The sequence below is a fragment of the Plecotus auritus genome (genome assembly GCF_963455305.1).
Source record: "Plecotus auritus genome assembly, chromosome: 1".
Classification (NCBI taxonomy): domain Eukaryota; kingdom Metazoa; phylum Chordata; class Mammalia; order Chiroptera; family Vespertilionidae; genus Plecotus; species Plecotus auritus.
This window is the reverse complement of record NC_137770.1, coordinates 190,899,577-190,923,445: the sequence shown is the minus strand read 5'-3', so window position 1 is coordinate 190,923,445 and position 23,869 is coordinate 190,899,577. Positions and strand designations below refer to the sequence as shown.

At 38.3% G+C, this 23,869-nt stretch overlaps 1 protein-coding gene across 9 annotated transcripts in view; it reads right to left on the bottom strand.

The window, feature by feature from the left end:
• The window catches only part of WDFY3 (WD repeat and FYVE domain containing 3), a 284,218-nt gene that overhangs the window by 60,260 nt on the left and 200,089 nt on the right, over positions 1-23,869 (bottom strand). For 7 of the 9 annotated variants that reach the window (XM_080682022.1, XM_080682020.1, XM_080682021.1 and 4 more), the window contains 11 exons: positions 20,727-20,962; positions 19,372-19,506; positions 16,405-16,584; positions 14,889-15,122; positions 9,788-9,887; positions 7,195-7,355; positions 5,941-6,170; positions 4,715-4,824; positions 2,963-3,145; positions 1,929-2,086; positions 524-601 (listed from right to left, as the gene is read on the bottom strand). In XM_080682022.1, the coding sequence (XP_080538148.1) occupies positions 524-601; positions 1,929-2,086; positions 2,963-3,145; positions 4,715-4,824; positions 5,941-6,170; positions 7,195-7,355; positions 9,788-9,887; positions 14,889-15,122; positions 16,405-16,584; positions 19,372-19,506; positions 20,727-20,962 (1,805 nt within the window). The remainder of the gene's footprint in view (positions 1-523; positions 602-1,928; positions 2,087-2,962; positions 3,146-4,714; positions 4,825-5,940; positions 6,171-7,194; positions 7,356-9,787; positions 9,888-14,888; positions 15,123-16,404; positions 16,585-19,371; positions 19,507-20,726; positions 20,963-23,869) is intronic. The other 2 variants (XM_080682016.1, XM_080682023.1) reach the window with 1 other exon arrangement.

The following is a 23,869-nucleotide window of genomic DNA, read 5'->3' as shown; positions in this document are numbered from 1 at the left end:
AGTACTCAAGGTAATGGAAAGCAAGGATCTGAAACCAAGATTACTATATCCATAAGGCTATCATTCAAAATAGACGGTCAAATAAAGAGCTTCCTGGACAAAAAAAAAAAAAAAAGGCTAAAGAAGTTCCTCACCACCAAGCCAGCATTACACGAAATGCTAAAGGGACTGCTGTAATGAGAAGAAACAGAGAGAGAAACCTAGGCTACAGAATTAAAATGGAAATAAATACCTATCAATAATAACCCTAAATGTAAATAGGTTAAATGCTCTAATCAAAAGGCATAGGGTAGCTGAATGGATACAAAAACATGACCCAACTATATGCTGTCTACAAGAGACCCACCTCAGAACAAAAGACACACACAGGATGAGAGTGAAGTGATGGAAAAAAGAAAAAATAGCTGGAGTAGCAATACTCATATCTGACAAAACAGACTTCAAAATGAAGGCCATCATAAGAGACAACAAAGGTCACTACAGAAATGCAAAACATACCAAGACTGTGATTATGGACTCTTACCTCCTGATGTTCCTTGTATTGTGTGTCTACTAAGTCACGAACAACAGCGATATGTGTAAACATCCACTGAGAAATCTCCTGACAATGGACAGAAAAAGAAATTTAATATTTCATGTATTTCCTGGAAAAAATGAGTTAACTAGCCTTGAAATTAATGCTGAACAATTAGTTAAAATTCAGTTAAAGTCACCACTACACAGTCTCAACAAGCTCTGAAAGATGACTTATGTGATGAAACTAATGGAGGAATGTGTGTTGAACACAAAAACCCTTCCCTGCCCCACCCCAATGCCCCATCAGGGAAGGCTTGCTGCTGAGTTCTGGGAATGCTGTTGCTACCTTCAGGGATCACTTCAGCTGCAGAGAGCTGTCTGGGCACCCCATACCCAATGACTGATTGATTTGGGGGTCAGCTATTTCAGCTCAGTACCGGTCAACTCTGATAGGCTATTTTGGCCCCTGAAGGTCTACTTAGGTTGGCTGAATATGTCACGGGACCTGCACTATAGCCTGGCATTTTCCTGTGACCGATCCTGCTTCCTTCTTTCATAGGTAATAACCACAAGGGAACCCCAATCAACATCACACACACTAAACTGCTTCTCAGACTGTGCTTACTGGGAACCCTAGCTGCCACTTGAAATGAAGGATACACACCGTTCCTCTCAGACCCTTTCCCACCGAGACTTGGGGATGGCAGAGAAAGTATGATGAGGAAGAAATTAATACTGCAAATAGATGAGTTTTTAAAAAAACTAGTCACAGGCATATATATATACAATATATATATGATTTATTTTAAAAAGCCATTTTGTTCTGCTATTACTTTAAAATATCAGTAACAAAATAATCAAAAGTTCATAAAAATCATCCATAGTTTGATCATATATCAATATCTGAATCTCATCTTATGTCCAGTTACGAAAAGGATGTAAACACACAGCACTCATAATGCAATTCTATCACAATAAAACAAGAGACATTACCACAATCTAGAGTTCTTTTTTTTTGACAAATGATTGCTCTGTTGTTTTTTTATTTTTTATTGCATATATTTTTATTGATTTCAGAGAGGAAGGGAGAGGGAGAGAGAGATAGAAACATCAATGATGAGAGAGAATCATTGATCGGCTGCCTCCTACATACCCCCCACTGAAGCTCGAACCCGGGCATGTGTCCATGACTGGAATCAAACCCGGTACCCCAGCCCACAGGCCGATGCTCTATCCATTGAGTCAAGCCGGCCAGGGCTAGAGTTATTTCTATCTCTCTTCTAAAGCAAAAATGTGGAGAAGTTCTATTTCAAGTCGTGTGTGTACATGTTAAGTGTGTTATATAAACATCCACAATTAAACCCTGAAATATAAATTTCTAATCATATCATGAATTAAACCAAACAGTGTACCTGGGTGGAAAGGCTGTGTTTATTGAGGCCACTCTCCTTCCGATTCCTTCTTGATCCTGTTAACTTGGAGAGACCGAAGCCGCTGCTTACGCGGGACAGCTTGGATTGAGAGGTGGGCACTAAAGCCTCTCCACGACTGATGCATTTCTTTTCATGAGCTATGAAATTAAACTCAGGTTATTTTACAATTTCTCCATGTATTTATCAGTCTTACTTTCAATACTCTGGCATCATGGTGACAAACCACAATTCTGTAGTTATCAGAAGCAGTTTACACTACAGACACATTCTCTTAGGTATGCACTCTTTTTTATTGGTGATCTTGGATAAGGATAGTTGCTTGACAATTATTACACTGGTTGAATTTACCTTTCATTGAAACTTCATGCTCTGAGGTAATATGTAAATTTAATGAAATTGGTTTCTATGTTAATAACAATTCACAATTCCCTATCTAAAATCTTTGATGCTAGGTATACTTTGGAATTTAAAATGTTCTGAATTTTAAAAAGGTGATACAGTACACAAACTAAATTACATTATATAACACTACCACAGGGTCTATGGTGATAAACCATATTTTAACACATTAATATTTCTGTGCAAAATGTATAAATATTCATTCCAAGTAGAATAAATATAGGTTAGGTTTGCTACCAAGTGAATTTTGGGAGCAAATTAATGAAAAAACCTTGGGTTTTCAGGGATTTTTGAACTTCAGAATTAAAAGACAAGGAATTGTGGACTCATAGCCATGATGGTGACCATACTAAAGCTATAAGCAATATATTATTTTCCAAACTCATAGAATCCTGATGTATAACACACTTAGATTTTTTAATCTGAGAAGAAAAGCCAAATCTCAGCATAATCTAGAATGATTATTCTAGAATTGGTTATACTGTATTAATTTTTATTTCTACTGCTGTCATAATATCCTTTCAGGAAAGTTTTAATTACATATCTAAAGTGCACCCATATTTAACACCCATGTGTAAATCTCCTGGTGACAGGATCTCTGCAGACTTTCTTACCCAAATGATTCTGCCAGCACTTCAAACCAGCTTCTTCAATGAGCGGCCTCGCTACGGCTATGTCCACGTGGCCCCTTTCATTCACAGGGAGAGTGACTTTGAAAAGCTCCTCTAAGGCTTGTTTCTTACTATGTATCAATTCAGTCCAAACTCTATTGACAGCTTTTATGAGAAGCTGCCGCCCTAGGAAATGAAAAAAAGAAACAGATAAAAAAATAATATAAAATTAGTATTTTTCTTCATGAATTACATTTAAGAATTTCAACTACAGTCCTTATGGCAAAAAAAAAAAAAAATGCTTTATATCCTATCCAGATCAGTAAAAAAAGATTATTCAGATAACCAAAAATGTGGTTGGAAAACATAAAAAACAACAAAAACACCACAAAAAAACCACACACAACTTTATGTTCATGTAAAAAACTACATTTTTATTTATAAAATTGCAGATCATATACATATTTCATTATCTAGCTTCTTCTAAATAAGAAAAAAATCATATCCCTCATGAAAATTTTGAGATCTCAATATTTAAGGTAAGCTCAAAATTAAGTTGTTCTCAAATATTTTGCAAAAGAAAAGAATAAAGATATTTTTAAGTGTTTACTATTAAATTCCCTCTTGCTCTGCATTCCTTAATAATTTGTCTAACTCTTGCTCTAGAATAGTCAATCTTAGCAAGTACCAGAATCACCTGGAGGTCTGCTGACTGCTGGTCAGAGTTTCTGACTCAGTAGATCTGAGTGAGGACAATCTGCTTTCTAACAAGTTCCCTAATGATGGGGATGTTGCGAGTCTGAGAACCTTGCACTGAGAACCAATGTGCTTAACTGTCAGGTCCTTGAGGGGAATAGAGGAGGGGGTGAAAACAATCACTGGGCCCTCAGTTTCTGGGGGTTCAAGAACTTTTGGTGAAAAGAGGGAAAAAGTTAATGCTTAAATGACTGAAAGACTGAGTGCTGGACTTCCGAAGGATAAAATCATATGCAAAACTACCACACCATATTGCTGGGGAGACAAACACTACTATAATGATCTATTTTTTTTTTTTTTTTTTTTTTTACTAAACAATGTGGAAATAAATCAATCCACCCAAAGCCCTTCAGGCATAATACTTAACAAATTAACCGAGAAAACTAAATTAAAAATAGAGAGAGAACAGAAAGAGAAAAATGGTAGTACTGACAATCCATATCAGGCAATATTTGCCTCTATCGTGCTATGTATGCCTAACTCTACCAACAGGCAGCTCTCTCTTTTTTTTTTTTTTTAATATATTTTATTGATTTTTTACAGAGAGGAAGGAAGAGGGATAGAGAGTTAGAAACATCCATGGGAGAGAAACATCAATCAGCTGCCTCTTGCACACCTCCCACTGGGGATGTGCCCGCAACCAAGTTACATGCCCTTGATCGGAATCGAACCTGGGACCCCTCAGTCCGCAGGCCGACGCTCTATCCACTGAGCCAAACCGGTTTTGGCGGCAGCTCTCTTTATGGCAAGTGCCAAGTTAGTATTTGCACTAGGAATTGTAAACTGAAATATCATTAAGACTCCCAATGTTACTACAAAACGTTAAGGTCTAGAAATATCAGTGGTTATGGTTTTCCCATCTTGGCATAAGGACATGCGCAGCTACCATGTCAGTGTATGTTGGTGGGCATATCAGTGTATTTTACAGATATGTCCCACTGGGAGACTGGTGTGTCAATTAATGAGTGGAAGGAAAGGGAAAAAAACTGAGGTACTTACCTTCACTAATATCTTGGCTGTAACCACCATCTGGCTCAATGTCAGAGGGGATCATAATGTGCCAGGTAGTCATGCGGGCTTCTGCTTCCAGTCCAAATCCATCCACGTTGCTGAAAAACGTGTCAGTTTAAACTATATGAAGGAAATGATTATAGCTAAAAAACTCTAATAACTAAGTATTTTCTGCAGACACAAGTAAATGTTGGCTCTATTAACGCGATTACAAAGCTCCACGATTGACAGACCACACTCAGCAGATGCACAAAACAGAATGGCTAGATTATAATAAAAATGCCATTTTAAGGGGTGGTCTCACAAATCCACTTGACTAAATGTAATTACACTAAACTACAGCATTGAGATGAACATCTTAATATTTAAGACACTTTTTGATGAACATTTTTACCTAAAACTTACAAAAAGTTCATTAAGAACATTCTCCTCCTATGCCCATGCCCCTGCCCCCTCTCCAGTCTTAATCACAGCACTCTTTCCTCCAGCAGCAGTGAAGTACTTGTAGTTTCTCAAATGTGTCATATTTTTTTTCCCCTCTGGGCAATCACACAGATGGCTCTTCCCACATCCCTCTTCCTCGACCTCTTTGAAGGGTTAACCTCTTCATCAACCAGGTTCAAGATGTAACTTAGCAGGTGTTTCTTCCAGGTGAGTGGCACCCAGTAAATGCTTCCAAAGCACCTTGATTCTAGCTTCTAGCACTCAGCACACCTGACTGGTCTTGCTTAGTTACCTGTCCTCCCTCCTAGATTGCACACTCCAAGGCCCTGCCACAGGGTCTTTCTTGTTCACATTCCAGTCTTTAATTCAATGCCTGGACCCAGCAGTCACTATAGAAATATCTGACAAAGCAATCAATGGAAAAAATACTAATTTCACCCATTTACCATACACCATTGTATTTATTCACTGTATTCTTTTCTTTTTATTCCTCTCAACTTCCAACAATGTGTATTTTATTTACTTTAAATCTTTTTAAAATTATATACATAGGGTGATTAGTGAAAAGTTTGAAGATATAGAAAATTAAAAAAATATGCATTTCATTGAAAAAAAGCAACAGTTGACTTTTACCTTTTGCATTAAGTTTTAGATAAAACTGAGATTAAAGGAAAAAGAATTATTACTATCAATAAAAATAAAACCGAAAGTTTTAGTGAAATAACATCAAAGACAAATTCAAGGTGGCAAACTGAACCTAAAGGAGTTACCTTCCAACATGCAGATTAATAAGGCAGTGAGCCAGACAACTGATGAATTCTTGGTCATGGTTCCCAGGTCCCAGGATCAAGTTCCTGTTCACAGTCAGGACCCGGAGGGAATCAAGGAGAGCTACTTGCTGTGGAACAGTTTTGTGTGCCCGAGAGAACTGGTACAGGATCGTCCTATTGAGGCAGTGATAGACCGCATCCAGGGACAGTCCCTGGGATCTTCTCTTTGACTAAGGATATGAAAGATACTTTATTCAGTAAGATGGGCAAAAATAAAAGATCTGCTTATCATTCACATATGAACATTTACTACATTTATTATGTACCAGATGACATGCTAAGTACAGGGTTGCTAAATTAAAAAATATAAAGCTTGCTATTATGGGGTTCAGAATCCAAGAGACACATAATGGAATTTAATGAGATGAGTGCTATGTAAAAATACATCTGCCAAGAACATGAGGAAGTGCCATCTGAGTAGCCTCCTACCGCACAAGCTGTTAGGGTGAATGGTCTCTACTCCAAACTACTAAGAAAAAAATCACCTAAAATTTTTAGTTAAAAACTTTTAATATTCCAGTATCATTCTCTCACTTGAGAACTTCTCTCTTTGGCTTAAATACAAATTTAGTTCTTAAGTAATTCTTAGATGACAAGAAAGAACCTATGAACCATATGCTAATAAAATATGATAACAGTATTTCCTACTTTCTACATAATGTGTTAAATAATAATCACTCATGGTAAACCAGGCAAATTTTCCTTAGGCAAAGGCACCACCAACACACACCAAAGTAACATCTTCAAAGGAACAAGGACTACAGTAGACTTTGTAAAGATTCAATGACAAGAAGAGAATAATCCTTTGATATCTTCATGCTCTGTTAGTCTTAACACACTGATGAATCATACTGTAAAAAACTTATCAAATTTATTAACTTAAAATTATTTAAATTAAAAGGAAACTAGCTATCTGGGCAGCAAACAGCAATACCCGTGGGGAGACAACAAGAGCTCACAGCCTAACAGAACCAGATAACCTCACAAGGGACACACTGGCACCCGATATGGGTAAGGGGGAAAAAGGGTTACCAGTCTACATTTTTTATTCACTTTTAATAAGCTGAGTTTTATGCTAAATGTTAACATTCATTATCTTATTAGTTACACTTATTTCCAACAATTTTGACACCTTAGCAAAAGTTTTTCAATTGGAAAACATGTATTCTACAAGTAATAGTGACAATGGATTACCTGTGCAATTAGTTGAATTATAAAATCTATAAGAAGTTTAGATTCTTTGTTGAACATGCCTTGCCAAAGTTTGTCCACCACACGTTGTGTGAAATAAAACACATTGTTCACCAATACCTGGTAGCTTCCTCCACTGGTAATAGGTAGAGATGCATCTTCCCCTAAATTCCAGCAGGAAAAAGATGTCTAAGAAAATTGGTATCTACCAGCATAAGACCAGATCCTCACACAGATCAGGCTAGGCAAAATGAGCACATCTATGGAAATAAGACGAATAGCTCTTAGGCACTACTTTAAGAAAATGATGTTCATGGCTAGAAATCATGATAAATGTTGAAAGAAACAACTTCTGCAGGATAGAAACGTAATAGATTGAGACTGTGAAGTCTCTTATTGCCTTAAGACAGTCTGTGGTAAGCAAACTGTTCAACTTAAACCGCCAGTGACAGATGATCTCTGTTTCAGAGAAAAGTCAACAGATTTTTAGCTGTAAACTAATAAAGGTTAAAATAAACCATTAAACAAAACTCTCAATTTTGGAGCAAATCTTTAATAGTGATGAAGCAATATAGGCAGAAGAGAGGTTCAGGAGAATTGTGAAAAATAAAGCACCATCAGGGTGGTGGTGTCACCCCCTAATGACTGCCACAAGCACTGTCTCTCTTGTCTTGTAAAAGCTGCCCAGTGTCTGCTATGTGCATAATGCTTCAACACTAATTCTCCCAGCTGCTCTTTATCAGAGTGCCCCCACAAGCCTGTCCTTTCTAGAAATTCTAGAGCCTCTGCTGACTGTGATTATTTCCACCCAACTCTAAATTACTCCATTACGCAAAACTCTTCATTTTGTGTCTTGATGTAGTAAGATAGTACAACATAGACAGTATCACAAGTGATAAAAACAAAAGTCTGATTTTATACCATGCTTTGAGAATTGCATGTTAAGTCAATACCAAAGATTTCTTGGCAAGTTACTTTGCAAAAATATGATAATTTAAGAACAGGGAGATTCTATGAATAATATTATTACCAGGAACACAAGTAGCAAATATACTAACTCATTACTTTTCCTTCACCTTTAAATTGGATCACTGTTTCACATATAAATGTTAGCTCCACTGTAAATGTACAAATTTGTATTTTTATTGTAATTAGATAGAGACATGCAGAAAAAAAAACATTTTAATGTGTCCTGAATTTATGTCATAGAAGCCGTCCGAAAGAGTAACATATACATACCTATCACCCAACAATTCCACTCATAGGTATATATACTCAGCAGATATGTATAAATATTGTACATAGAGGGTACATGCAGCAAAAAGTAGGTTTACAGTTATTTGTATGGAAATAATACCATAAATAACAAATAATACAAGAATAAACTGTTTCGCATACTCACAACTGTAAACCTTTTATCTCACCCTGTATATGTGACTCATATGAACCAGAATGTTTATAGCAGCTTTATTTTTAATCATCTCAAACTGAAAACTGACAAATGCCCATCAACAGCAAAGTGGATAAGTTTAGATATTCATCTAATGGAGTATTACGTAATAATGAACTCCTGCTACATCCAACCTGAAAAAATCTCACATGCACACTGTTGAACGTAAGAAACTAGACTAAAAAGAATACATACTGTATGATTCCATTTATATCGAGTTCAAAAGCAGAGAGAAGGAATCTGTTGTTTTAGAAGTTGGGACAATGATTTATTGAGTCATATCTGGGTCAGGGTAGAAGGGGAGTTTCTGGAGTACTGGCAATGCATTTCTGAGATGTTTTATACAGGCGTATTGTCTGGGTGAGAATTCATGGAGCTCCACATTCATAAATATTACAATGAAAAAGTTAATGTAAAAGTATTGATATTCATAAAAATATAGTAATTCATGTAATATATTAAAAAAATTTTTTCTCTTTCCTTGTCCTCTTCCTGCCACCCCGTGTGCACAGATGTGGACAAGCACCGTAAGTACTTCCCTGCTGTTGATCTTTATCCCAGATTCAAAGGAAAGAGCTGAGGGCCTTTTCCTCGTTATAGAAAAACTAGAGGCCTGGTGTACGAAATTCGTGCACTGGAGGGCGAGGGATGTCCCTCAGCCCGGCCTGAGCCCTCTTGCATCCTGGGACCCCTCTGGGGATGTCTGCCTGCTGGCTTAGGCCCGATCCCCTCTGGGACATCCCTCTCGCAGTCCAGGACCCCTTGCTCCTTACTGCCTGCCTGCTTGCTGCTCCTTACCACTTGGCTCTCTGTTCCTTAGCACTTTGGCGGAGGCGGGAGAGGCTTCCGCCACCGCCAGGGTTCTGGCTGAGCAGCGCTCCCCCTGTGGGAGCGCACTGACCACCAGGGGGCAGCTCTTGCGTTGAGTGTCTACCCCCTGGTGGTCAGTGTGCATCATAGCGACTGATCATTCCCTTCCAACGGTCGTTCTGCATATTAGGGTTGTGTTATATAGGATACCAACAAGAGGGGGAAATGAACAGAAAAGAAGAAAAAGATGAATTTAAAAAGAAGATATACTTGGGATGTAGAGAGAGAAGAAGAGTGATTATAGATACCTTTAAAGTGAAAATAAAACAGTATTACCTAGTAACACATCAGCTGCAAGCAAATGGTCCATCACGCTATCCAAAATATAAGTCTGAAATTCTTTTTGCTGAGTTCTTGTAGATCTTTCAGGGGAAGCCTAATCAATAAAATGAAGAATTAGAAACAGAACCAACTAAACAAAGACTCAACCATAATTACATTACTAAATGTATCAAAGAATTAAAATAATTTACTCGTAAATAATATAACTTGAGATTATATATATTCTTATACTTCTGACCACAGAATTTTAAAACATTGAAGCCAAGGTGAAATATCTCCTTTTGAATCAATTCCTCCAAAAATAGTATTCTAAACATCACAAATATTTAATAACTATCTGATAATCTATTCTTATACCTCACTTTCAAGAGATCTAGCAGTTTATTTTGAGATACAGATAAAAACTTAAAAATCTACTCTGGATCATAATCAGCTCAAGGGATAAGTAGTAATGAGTAGGTTTTATCAATTCTTAACTAGACAAAGTTTTGAAGTCTGCAAAACAGAGGGACCATAGAACATAGAGAAGTAGCTTGATCAATCAACAATATTTATTTTTACTTGATTAAAAGTACTTGTTTGTATTCTACAGGATTTACGGCGGGCTCAAACACCAATGGGCATTTAATCCTGTTTTCCTCTCACTGAAGTTGTTACATGAGTGATCGTGACCAGAATTTATACTTGTTATTGGCTCTAAGTGCCAATTTCAAATGTTCTTGCTGAGATTTATAGCAGCCCAATTTTTAAATGACTTAAGATGTTATGAATGTATGCATAATTGTCTCAAAGGTACTTGTTTGTTTTTAAATAATTCATTGGACTATTATTATATGTCAAACTCAGTGCTTTGTTTTATGTACCTTATCTCAATCTGTAAAATATCTCTTTGAAGTAGATACTATCATCCCCATTTTAGAGATAAGGTAACTGAGGTTTAGAAAGGTTAATTCATGTGGTCAAGTCACAAATAGGATATTCTTTTTTTTTCTCTTCCTTTTAAAAAACACACACACCCAAGTCTTCATTTATTATTTTTTTGAAATATTTTTTATTTGATTTTGAGAGAGAGAAGGGAGAGGGAGAAACATTGATGTGAGAGCGTAATACAGATCGGTTGCCTCCTGCACATCCCCTACTGGGGATTGAGCCTGTAACCCGGGCATGTGCCCTGACCAGAAATCAAAATGGCAACCCTTCAGTGCCTGGTTCAACGACCAACCAACTGGCCAGGGCTAACCTATTTTTTTGTTGCCAAAGTTCATGACCTCCCCTGCTGTGCCATACTCTCTACCTCTACTAAAAATCTCAATTGTAAAGTTAACAAATGCACAAGAGCAATTCTGCTACAATCTCATCATTCTTTTAGATAAACCTGGCTGGCCCAATAGACAACAGGATGAGTTCAGAGCAGAATGAAGACCTGGTAAGCACTGTGATCTTCTCCAGCCTCTGACTGTCAGATCTGTCTTTTTGTGAAAACAGTGAAGCCAGTCAACAACATCAGTCTGCAAAGAATCAAAGCCCCCTTTGAGAGGCCTGGGGATACTTCGAAGAAACTCCTGTGCACAGGCCAAACAGCCCGGGGACGTCCTCTGCCCACGGTGAGAGCACTGTGGCTCTGGGACGAAAGCTCTTTGCTATTCTGCTGTCTCTGCAATGAGGCTGAAGCCTTTAAAGAAGAGTTTGGAGCTTTTTCATTCTGACTGCAGTATCCCCCCGACTGTTCTCTTCTCTGTTATTTTATAGTGCCCTCTTTGCCCACCTCCCCACTTTTTTTTTTTTTAATATATTTTATTGATATTTTACAGAGAGGAAGGGAGAGGGATAGAGAGCTAGAAACATCGATGAGAGACATCGATCAGCTGCCTCCTGCACACCTCCCACTGGGGATGTGCCCGCAACCAAGGTACATGCCCTTGACCGGAATCGAACCCAGGACCCTTCAGTCCGCAGGCCGACGCTCTATCCACTGAGCCAAACCGGTTTCGGCCACCTCCCCACTTTCTCTTGGTTTGTATTACCTGTCCCGCAGTCAGCCAGGGTGGGTTTTACTTCTATGAGTGGGGGTGACAAGACAGCTGGAATAGAGTAGCAAGCTCTTCAGACTATAGAAAATTGCTTATAGTATCAGACAGGCACACACTCCAACTCAGCCCCCTTAGTTTATCATTCCTTCAGGAAACTGTATGCAAATACTTTGTGATCTGCTCTCATTCACTTTCCTTCTGCTACGGTCACGTGCAGCAAATCCATTTGACTCTCCAAAAGATGCCAGGTGGTGACAGTAGAGGACGATGAGGAACGGAAGCTGGGAAAAGACTCACTGACACCTTGTACAAGCTAATACAGGCCACCTGGTTGTGTAAGTCTCATATGCCTGTATTATCAATATTAAATGTATTATCTTAATTCAGCCCTCAGAGACAGCGTGAATTTTTATGCCACTTTAAAGATGGACAAACTATAAGGGGTGAAGAGAACTGAAGCTGGCCAAGGTCACACAGCTATAATCAGCACACATTTACGTTCTCAAAATAGTTTTTACTGGGTGATTTAGGTTTCTTCCTTCCTCTCTTCCTTTCCTTCCTTTCTCTCCTTCCCTTCCTTCCTTCATTTATATTTTGGTTAATCCTCACCTGAGAATTTTTCCCATTGATTTTTTAGAGAGAGTGGAAGGGAGGGGGAGAAACAGAGAGAGAAACATTAATGTGAGAGAGACACATCAATTGTTTGCCTCCTGCACACACCCCAACCAGGGATCGAGCCTACAATCAAGATACGTGCCCTTGACTGGAATTGAACCTAGGACCCTTTAGTCCCAAGGCCTATGCTCTATCTACTGAGCCAAACAGACCTGGGTGATTTACGTATACTTAACTTTCATAACAATCATGTAGAGGAGACAGTATATAATATTCCCCAGAGAATGAATTTAGCTCAGTGAGATGAAAATACTTATATAATACACAGGTCAGATTTCAAACCAGATATCTTTCACTTCAGACCACAGTGCTTCCCTTGTATCTGGCCTCAGTACCACACTCAAGCCAGTATATGAATGGAAATCTTTTATTTATTTATTTTTAATTGATTTCAGAGAGGAAGGAAGAGGGAGAGAGGGATAGAAACATCAATGATGAGAAAGAATCATTGATTGGCTGCCTTCTGCATGGCCCCTACTGGGGATCAAGCCTGCAACCCAGGCATGTGCCCTTGACTGGAATCGAACCCAGGACCTTTCAGTCCGCAGGCGGATGCTCTCACCCTTGAGACAAATCAACTAGGGAGGAATCTTTTATTTTTACAGATTGCTAATAAAGAAAATTTCACATACTCTTTTGTAGATATACTAGTAAGCAAGTAAGTAAATACTCTAATGACAAAATTTCAACAATCGTAAGACTGAAGATGGCCTGCTCGAGTGTATTAGACTGAAAATCAGTCGGTTCAAACCCCTTCCTTCATGCAGGTAAATGGTAAATTCAGAATAAGAGAGTTCTCTTCTTGAATTTCTTCAGCGAGAAAGACTTTATAATCATAACTTTTGAAATCATAAGCTTGTAATTTATTTTTTTATACCATAAGAAGACCCAAAGTGAATACTATTTTCACTAAATATTTTTGTATGTATATTCTATATGGGTGTTTTAGATTTGAATTTCCTCAAAGTATTAAGTTTAACTTTTAAAAGCAAATTTGTACCTCTCTTATTATCTGGTATCATATCTTCCTATTTTAGAACTGCTAAGGATGTTGTTATAGTTAAATGTCAACAATTCATAAAGAACATACCAAGACACTGTGAATTTTGTGAGAAACAGGAAATATGATAGAATTTACAGTTTATCTGGGAGTGTCCATCTTGACAATCTTCTCCCTGAAATGTAACTACCACCCAACTTCCTAGAACAATTAGTCAATTTATCAGCGGGGCAAGTTAATGTCCACAACAATGAGAAGGTTACCTCAAGGTTAATACATGTTGTCTCAAACTTTCCTTACTGACCACTACAGAAAGCCAAATAAAAGACAATGATATCATTTATGCATGGTTAGTTAATGGGCTATTAGGGTTCCTCTAAGACTGAAACTGTAATTACTGGCTCCATACACTCAGCTCATATGTGTGTATTTTATTTCGTAGCTCAGTTATACATTTTTACACACACCTCTTCTGAACTTTATTCTGTTATTTTCATTTTGTGTAGAATGCTTTAAATTCTTACCTGATGCACTGAGATACTGGCCATCTCTATTTTTATTTTTAAAGTTTCCAAGGACAAGTTCTACCAGGTATGCTTTTAAATTCTATGTTTTATACAGGCGTATTGATGAACTTGACTATTTTTCTGACAACATTAAACACTGGGATCCTAGTTAAAATGCTTAACATGCCTGGAACCTAAATTACATTTTTATTTCTTTTAATTGACCAAACTGAGATAGTTGCCCATGAATAAGATAAAACATCTACTGTGATTTTGAGGTTTTAGTAAAAGGTTAACTGTGTTAACCACTAGAGGGAGCAAAGAAAGCGCAGCTTCAGGGGCCATACTGCTAGAGCATGTAGGAAGTCCCTCAAAGAGAAAAGCAGTCTTCAGCACTGATTGAATCTTCAATAAAATGTGCTATTTTCAGAGCCCGGATACACTAAAGCTATTGGGCCAAATCCAGCCTATGCCTGTTTTTGCAGATAAAGTTTTGTTAAAACACAGTTTATGTACTGTCCGTGCTGCTCTCTAGCTCTAATGGCATAGTTAAACAGTTGTGACAGAGACTGTGTAATCTGCAACACTTAAAATATTTCCAATGTGGCCCTAACAGGAGAAGTTTGTCAATTCCTGGTCTAGGGAAAGGATGTTAAAGGGTGATAAAGGGACACGCTTGCAGAAACGAAAAGGAGAGAAATAAATTGATAGAATACATAGTATAGTACATCTGAATTAAAATATCCCCATAGCCCATGATATATTTTGCCTATACAACCCAGAAGAATTAGAAAAATGAGAGGTTTTTAGCATAAAACATGCTTGGTTTTAATGTTCTAATTATAAAAACAATGCAAAACAGATGTGAATATATTTGTCTTTACCTCCAACAAAAGATCAACTAGTGGCGTCTGCTTGCTTGCAGGGGTGAGACAGAGGTTATCTATTATTAAAACCCGCATGAAGTCAAAAACAAACTTTTTAGCGGGGTGGTTGGTCAGATATGTCTTGACACCCACGTTGCAGTACTCAGACTGGCTCCTGTTCATCCCTGTGTCGGCTGCAAAGGCTTTAAATTCTTCTGCTGGAGACCCAACTTCATCATCGAGATCAGTCACCTAGCAAAACCAAGTGGGAAGAGAAGCTAGTTTCATTCAATTTTATTTTCTAAAAACCAAATTGTAGCAGCACCAGTATTTTTCTTCAACTCTTACCTATTAAGCTACTCAATGCATTACTGCACTTCGCTTTACTTGGCCCCTCCTTTCAAGGCAGTAATCAGGTATTGTATGTCACAGTTACTCAACACATGCTCTTTCTAAGATTAAACCATGTATCTGTTGTATGCTTAATTTTATCTCTAAAATACTGTGGATAATTGCACTTAAATGAAATAAAATGAGAATAACTATATTGGCATATTGAAAATATACCTCCTGTGAAGTCAAATGTCATTTTCAGATAAAGACCTAGCAAAACAAAACAAAAAAAAACCCCAACCCAAATAAATACATAAGACAAAACTAGTGCCAATTTCAAACCAAAAGAAAAAGAAAAAAGGGCTAGAAAACAGAGTATAAGATGCTGACAAAGAAAGGACACTGAAGTATTATAAAGGTCTACTTTTGATAAAAATGAGGATTTTAGAATTATAAGTAAACCACAGTGTGAAGGTCACGTGTTGTACTTGTGTTTATCCTAAAAAATCCCTACAATTTTAGAATTAGCATTTCACCTTTATATGTGAAAAAAATGAGTATGAAGAACTTAGGTGGAAATAAGAAACATCATGATAGAAGTACTATGGAGGAATAACTGTCTTTTGGGTTTGTTTTCAAGGACAAAAGAAGTATCTATACTATATATGATTATAATCTAATATTTTTCTATTAATCTTAGTACAAAATATGGAAAATAAAAGTTGAATGAAATAAGAAAAGTTGAATAAAAAGGATACTCATATTTCATTTTTTTAATAGCGACCACCAATGCTATATAATTAATTTGTGAAGACTGAATCTAGAGAATGCCTAACTCCTGAGATAAAGTAGAGGTGACTCTGGTGTGACTAGAGTTCTGTGGCCTGGACAGCACACTTCACAACTACACAGCTATCAATCCCATAAAATAAGAAACGGATCCAAGATGACTTGGAGAGGAAGTCACTAACAAGGAACTTACTAAAATACGGTAAATGAGAACAGGAAGCTGAGCTCACAGTTATTTTAGGGGAAAGCAGAAGGAGAGTGGGGAGCCAGACACCAGGTAATGATGTAAGAGGTGAAGGAGAGAGCTATGAAACTGTAACATGGTGAGAAACTTAAGACCGACAGGAAAAAAAAATCAGCTACCCATTGGAGCAGACTAATTCCAATTTGACACTGCCTCCCCCTTTCCTACCATCTCCGAGTAAGGGCGGATGTTGAAGGGGAAGACGGTGGCTGCTAATGCACACAGGAAGTCGGGGCTCATCCACATGGAGGCCAGGTCCGGGACATTGTGATACAAGTATCTGAAGAACTGCATTAGGGTCACAGGATATTCTCGGAGCCAAGATCCCTCTTCTTCTGACTGCCATGGCTGTCACAGGGACAAGAAAAAAAAAAATACATTAGGAAACTGACACTGCTATAAAGTACTTCACAAAAATGCACTACTCACTACTCTTCTAAAACCGGATATACCGATAGTCCAGAACTCTCATAAACCACACACAAGAACAAATCCAGAAATAAGCTAAAACAAAAACAATGCCCTTAGAAATTGACAGGATGCCTATCTCTTCATCAGTGCTCACAGCTCAATAACTGCAGTCAGTGGCTTTGATTATTCGACATTATGGACATGACTACAGCTGGTGCCAATAGTGGCTGAATTACCAACAAAACTGCCCCATCCTCCATGATGCCCTAGTTGGGGGTGAGATAAAAGATGGGAAGTTCAGTTACTTCACCTTCCTTATGTAAAATGACAAGAACAATGCTTTTAACTATTATGAAATGTGAAACTGTGATTTATAATAATATATATTTGGTCTTTATCCCATTCTTGGCAGAACTCCTAAAACCCCTGGAATGTCCAAAGTGATGAGCCATAAAAGTGACTTTTGTTAATTATAACAAGGCCTTTTCAACCACTGCTAAGTTTATGTTAATGAGATGACTTTGGGAGAGGCCCTGAGGATAGAGGCTTGCCAGGGGACCAATCACAGGATTAAAGGGTTGACTTTCAGCCCTAGAGGCCCCTCCCACTCCCCCTCCCCCAACTTCCAGTGGGGGAACAGAGGCTGGAGATAAAGTTCAATCACTGATGGCCAATTTACCCAAATGTGCTATATGTAACAAAGCCTCCATGAAAATCCAGAAGGATGGCGTTCCAACTGGTCTTGGGTTGGTGAACATATGGAGGTGTTGGGAAAGGAGCAGGACAAGGACAGACCAGGAGCTCCACTTCCCCTTCCCAGATACCCTCTCTATGCACTTCTTCCATCTGGTGGTTTCTGTGTCATAACCTTATATAATAAACTAGAGCCCTGGTACACGAAATTCGTGCACGGGGGTGGGGGTGTGTGTGTCCCTCAGCCCAGTCTGCACCCTATCCAATCTGGGACATCCCTCTCACAATCCAGGACTGCTGTCTCCCAACTGCTCGCCTGCCTGCCTTCCTGATCACCCCCTAACCACTTCCCTGCCAGCCGGAATGATGCCTAACTGCTCCCCTGTCAGCCTGATTGCCCCTAACTGCCCTCCCCTGCAGGCCTGGTCACCCCTAACTGCCCTCCCCTGCAGGCTTGGTCCCCTCTACTGCCCTCCTCTGCAGGCCTGGTTCCCCCCAAGAGCTACCCCCTGCAGGCCTGGGTTCCGCCCAACTGCCCTTCCCTGCAGGCCCGGTCACCCCCAACTTCCCTTCTCTGCCAGCCTGGTCACCACTAACTGCCCTCCCCTGCTGGCCTGATCTCCCACAACTGCCCTCCCTTGCAGGCCTGGTCCCTCCGAACTGCCCTCCCCTGCTGGCCATCTTGTGTCCACATGGGAGCAGCCATCTTTGACCACATGAGGGCAGCCATCTTGTGTGTTGGAGTGATGGTCAATTTGCATATTACTCTTTTATTAGATAGGATTGGTAATCTAGTCAGTAAAACGTTTTCTCAAGTCATGGGAACCTTCAATTTACAGCCAGTAAGTCAGAAGCACAGGCAACACTGGACTTGTGATTGGTGTCTGAAGTCTAGGGGTCATCTTGTGGGACCGAGTCCTTAACCTGTGGGGCCTAATGCTCTCTCCAGGTAGACAATGACAGACCTGAACTGAATTGTGGGATGGCCAGCTTCTGTAGCAACCCCCCCCACATATTTGGTGACTAGTGTCAGAAGTGAAGCTGTGTTATAGTAGAATATTCAGAGTACAGAAGACATACAGTAGTGTGGTTTTTCTTAACAACAATATAACAACAGCAATGATGATGATAAAACAGTGACAAACACAGAATACACCTGAATAATGCCTATCTTTTGATACTTCCTCAGACAGTGGCTTTTTAAAAACTTAGATGTTTGTATTTGTTTATGAGTAGGAACCAAAACATAAATTGTAAAGCATTCTAAATTAATACATGTAAGGGCAATATTCTTTTCTAAAATGACATAAGAATAGTTTGAGCACAATTAGATTTGTCACGTACTTGTAAACCAAAGATTCTCATTAATAATTCCTCTTATAATGTAATCTTAAATTGTGTAAAAAAATTAAGTTCTTATTCATAGTACTCCTGTAAGATAGACAGGAACATACATTTTGTCATTTCCTCTTTACATTCTTCATATGTAAGTTAAAAAATAATTAGGAAAAACAAATACAAACTAAAACTTATACTAATTTTTAATCTTGAAATAAAAATAATTAAAAAATTCAAATAACATAATGAAATATACTACAATATATAATCATTATATTCATTATAAATGTACACATTGTAATATATATTTTGACACTAAAAATATCAGTTAAACTTTTGAAGCGCTTACTATATACTTAGTACTCTTGTAAGTGCTTTGTGAATATACTAAATCATTATATCCTCAACAACAACCCTAAGAGATATATCCCATTAACACCAGCATTTTATACGTAAGGAAACGGAGGCACATAGAGGTTAGTATGTCTTAAGTACCAGAGATGGGATTTGAAACCAGAGTCTGCGGTCTTAACAATTGCATGGTTCGTCCTTGTCCCACAGATAACAAGCCAGGGAGGCTGAGTTCCAGAGACCATGCTGTCAGTACATATGGAGCTTTCCAAAGATCCCTCTATTTTAAAAAAGTATCACGAAGAGGAAGTATCAGCAGGTGTTAGTGTCTCGTGAACTTACCGAGTTCAGCATGCTGCGGAGCATTCCCAGCAACAAGAAAGCAGCTTCAGTGCACACGTTATGAATGGAAGAGACCACAGTTCCACTGGAGGCAGGAACTCCGAAGATAAATGTCCAAATGGAATCTAAATCAAACTGCAGAGGGGAAAGTGAAGATGAGCCACTGGCAGTTTTTCCCAGTAGAGACCCTCATAAGTTCTCATATTCTACAATTTCTTTGAAACCAGTTAGTTTTTTTCAAAGTGAGCAATGATGAAGAGACAGAGACCTCGTACTCCTTCCTACATTTTAAAACTCATTTTTACTTATAAAGAAAGAGTGAATTTATGTATCTTCCTGTCTTAGGTACTTGTGTTAAAACATTGTTTTCTACTTTTTTCTCTAAAGAAAACAAATAAAATACATGCTAATTAGCCAGGAGATGAAATTTAGAACTGATGATTTTAAGCAGGATTTTTTAAAGATCTAATTCACTTTTAAAATTACATACAGATAAGATTTGACAAAATAAAAATCTGTTTGAGGAGATTTATTCCTAGCAGTTTATATAACACTTTATGGTGTCATGCTTATTTTGAAAAATTACATAACCAACAAAAATCTGCTAAGCATGACTCTTTATCTTGATTTAATGTAAGGGTATAGACTCAGTGGTTTCATTTAAGAGGTTTTGTCAACTACTAAAATTGATTTGAATAGCCTTTTGGCATTATGATGCACACATAGTTGGGTTTAAAACTAAATTTCTAAGTCTCTGAGGTGCCATCAACATAATCTATATATAGATATCCACAACAGTCTTCAATTAGAAATCAAGCAAAGCCTTACTGTTTTCCTAACATAGATGTTGTTACCATTAAGAAATCGAAAACAATTTTATAATCAGGCTGACTTGCACTAAGAATCCTGTCATTCCTACCCAATTAATTTTGATACACATACATTCCTCTAATTTTTTTATTTTTAAAAAATCTTTATTGTTGAAAGTATTACATATGTCCCCCTTTTTCCTCCATTCACTCCCCTCATTTTTAATTCTACAGAAATGAAATTATATTTCTAGATAAAACCACACAACTCAACAGAATTCTTTAGATCACTATTCAAATATCATCCAAAGTTTTTATGCATGTACAATCATATAGAGTAACCATAAAGAATAAAAGACCAAATAAAGATAAATGATTTCTTTTTGGAAAAATTTTCTGTGCTACTCTCCGATTTTTCTGTCCCAAATCAAACCCTAAATGTCAGAAAGAGATAGAATCAGTGGTTTTACTATGGTTCACCCGTTATCCTATGGTGATTCGGGGGGCATATATAATTACACTTACACCTTACTAGGTAATTCCTACCTGGCAACCCTGCTTACATCGGCTGCTGGTGACAGGCACACTGACCTGCAGGTTCTCTGGCAGCTCACTAACTGGCTGCTGCAGGAACAATGCCATGAGCAGGAAATAGAGGGCAGGGACATTAGTGTGCTTAGGAAGGAATGACTGAAGGACTGGAAAACCAGGAAAATGGCAAGCATCCCGGTTAATCTCCCTGACTGTCGATCTCCCACCAGCACTCCTGCCCACATTGAATCCTAAGAGAAGAGGAAATATAACAATAAGTACAAAATTAGTAATCAATTACTGTGCTGCATTAACAAAGAAAGTAATTCAGTATATGTGACCTTTCCACCAGAATATTCATATTAATATAGGCAATTAACTGTTCAACTGTTGAATTCACCTTTCAGGCAAGTTTTACTTTACTATCTCTTTGACTTGAGCAAGCCTGCCTATTAGGATACAGGTCTTAAAACATAGCCGAGATAATCAGATACAAGAGGTAATAAAAATTGTGCTCATTAAAAGAATGACCTCGAAAGAGCTCTAACATTTCCTTAAGAACAAAGTAAAATTCAAAAGAGAGCCAAAACTTTAGGGTGCTACAAAAATGTAACTTCCTATCTAATAAAAGAGTAATATGCAAATTGACCGTCGCTCCAACACACAAGATGGCTGCCCCCATGTGGACACAAGATGGCCTGAGGGAAGGGCAGTTGTGGGTGATCAGGCCAGCAGGGGAGGGCAGTTAGGGGTGACTGGGCCAGCAGAGGAGGGCAGTTGGGGGAGACCAGGCCTTCAGGGGAGGACAGTTGGGGGGGACCCATGCCTGCAAAGGAGGGCAGCTGGGGGGGACCAGGCCTGCAGGGGAGGGAAGTTGGGGGCAACCAGGCCTGCAGAGGAGGGCAGTTAGGGGTGACCAGGCTGGCAAGGGAGGGCAGTTAGGGGTTACCAGGCCAGCAGGAGAGGGCAGTTGGGGGTGATCAAGCCTGCTGGGGAGGACAGTTAGGGGTGACCAGACCGGCAGGGGATGGCAGTTAGGGGTAATCGGGCCAGCAGGGGAGCAGTTAGGTGTCGATCAGGCTGGCAGGGGAGTGGTTAGGGGGTGATCAGGCTGACAGACAGAAGCTGTTAGGGGCAATCAGGCAGGCAGGCAAGTGGTTGGGAGCCAGCAGTCCTGGATTGTGAGAGGGATCGGGCCTAAACGGGCAGTCAGACATCCGTCGAGGGGTCCCAGATTGGAGAGGGTGCAGGCTGGGTTGAGAGATACACCCCCCCATGCACGAATTTCGTGCACCGGGCCTCTAGTAGTTAATATATTTCGTCATGAAAACCATCATAAACTACTTAATTTTAAATTATCTATGAATTTAAAGACAAGACTAAGCAAAATAATCTTTCCTTACAATAGGCTCTGTAAGTCTGTGGGAAAGTTGCCCAGCAGTGGGACAGCAAATCTGAGCCTGCTGTGACTATGGCTATTTGGATAACCAGAGCCCTTTCTAGAAATACAGCTCTACCAGGAGATGGTCATTGCTTATTAATGTAGCTTACAGCATCAGCCTTCCTATCAATCTTGTTTCCTTTGTTGTATAACTAATTTGAGGCTGCAACCAAAACACTTAGTTCTTTTGCCACCCCTAACCCAGTACAGTGATCGGCACAGAATGAATGTTGGCCAAAGGTTCAATGAAAAACTTTTGCGTATAGTAACCAAGAGATGAAGGGTTGATTTGTACTCTAAAGCAATTTCATTTAAATGAATAGCCAGCTTTGTTTTTCTAGGATTAAGTAAGCACATTACCTACTCCCATTTAAGATTAAAAAAAAATTGTGTCTAGGTGGCTTTTTAAATATCTCATCCCAATTGACTGCTCAGTGTGATATGAATTAATCGTCTGAAGTATGCTTTTCTAATTAAGAAAAAATTGTACAGCAACTTAACAACCTCTTTAATACACCATCTTGTTGCTCAAACACAATGAACATGTAAGTTAGAATAAGCTATTATTCTTTTCATAACATAGAAGATATGCAATGTGCTCAAAGTCATAAAGTTAATGAGTGGTGGCACTAGGACTTGGAGCCTGATGCCGCTATTTTAGAGCCTGTAAGTTATGCTGTCTCTCTCGGCCTTCTTAATAACATTGCCACATTTCTGAAAGATTGGCTGCCTTAGAACACTGGGTAAATTTTGGTTATAGTAAATTCTAAATTAAATTACGAGTATAAAAAAGTCTTTAGCTTTAAGGAGCCAAAAGACATAAAGTGATAATTTATACATTTAATAGGAAAATAAATTTTTATTAAACTACATCTTCTAATGAACTAGCATTCATTTTCTTTTCTAAATTCTCATACCCTGCTTTTCCCTATAATTAGTCTTAAGGACTACTTAATATGTAATTAACAATGAAGCTTAATTTAGATTCAAGTTACAGCTATATGGAAGGCATTTTCATGAAGGAAAATTTGATATGTATGTATCAGATAGATATTCAGGGAAAATTCTATTAAGTTGAATCAAATTTAAATTTTAATACCTAGTTTCCCTTTTAGAACCAGAGCAGCATATGCGATGTGTAAATAGTTATCAATGAAGGACATCTAAATTCTAACGCATAAAGTCAGGTAGGTCAGATATGGTATAAGCATCTTTTCCTGATACTACTGAACTGATATAGGACAGGAAGAAGAGCAGGACTAACAGTCAGGATACAGAGACTTAGACACTTTACTCAGGAACCTCATGTAATTAACAGTCTTACTTCCCTAAGTAGAGAAATTAATCCTTAATTTGTATTTATCAGGTTTATTTCCTATAAATTGTAACAGATATCATAAAATATATACCTGTCTCCAGAAACATAAAGGCCAAATGAGATGATACATGTTAAAGAATTCTTCAAACCATAACGTACTATGTGAATCTTAGCTGTTATCACTACTGCAGTTTTTGGCCTTCAATGAGAAACAGTGCTGTTGATTAGCATTTAAAACTCCCATTCAATTATTTTGTGCCTTTCATTATTTATTCTTAGTAGTTATTATTAAGGCCAATAAACTAAACTTCTTGCTACTAAACTATTCCTAATATTTGTAGGTTATATCCCTTCTCCGGAGTCAGTGCAAAATAGTGATTATTTTTTTAGATCATAAAA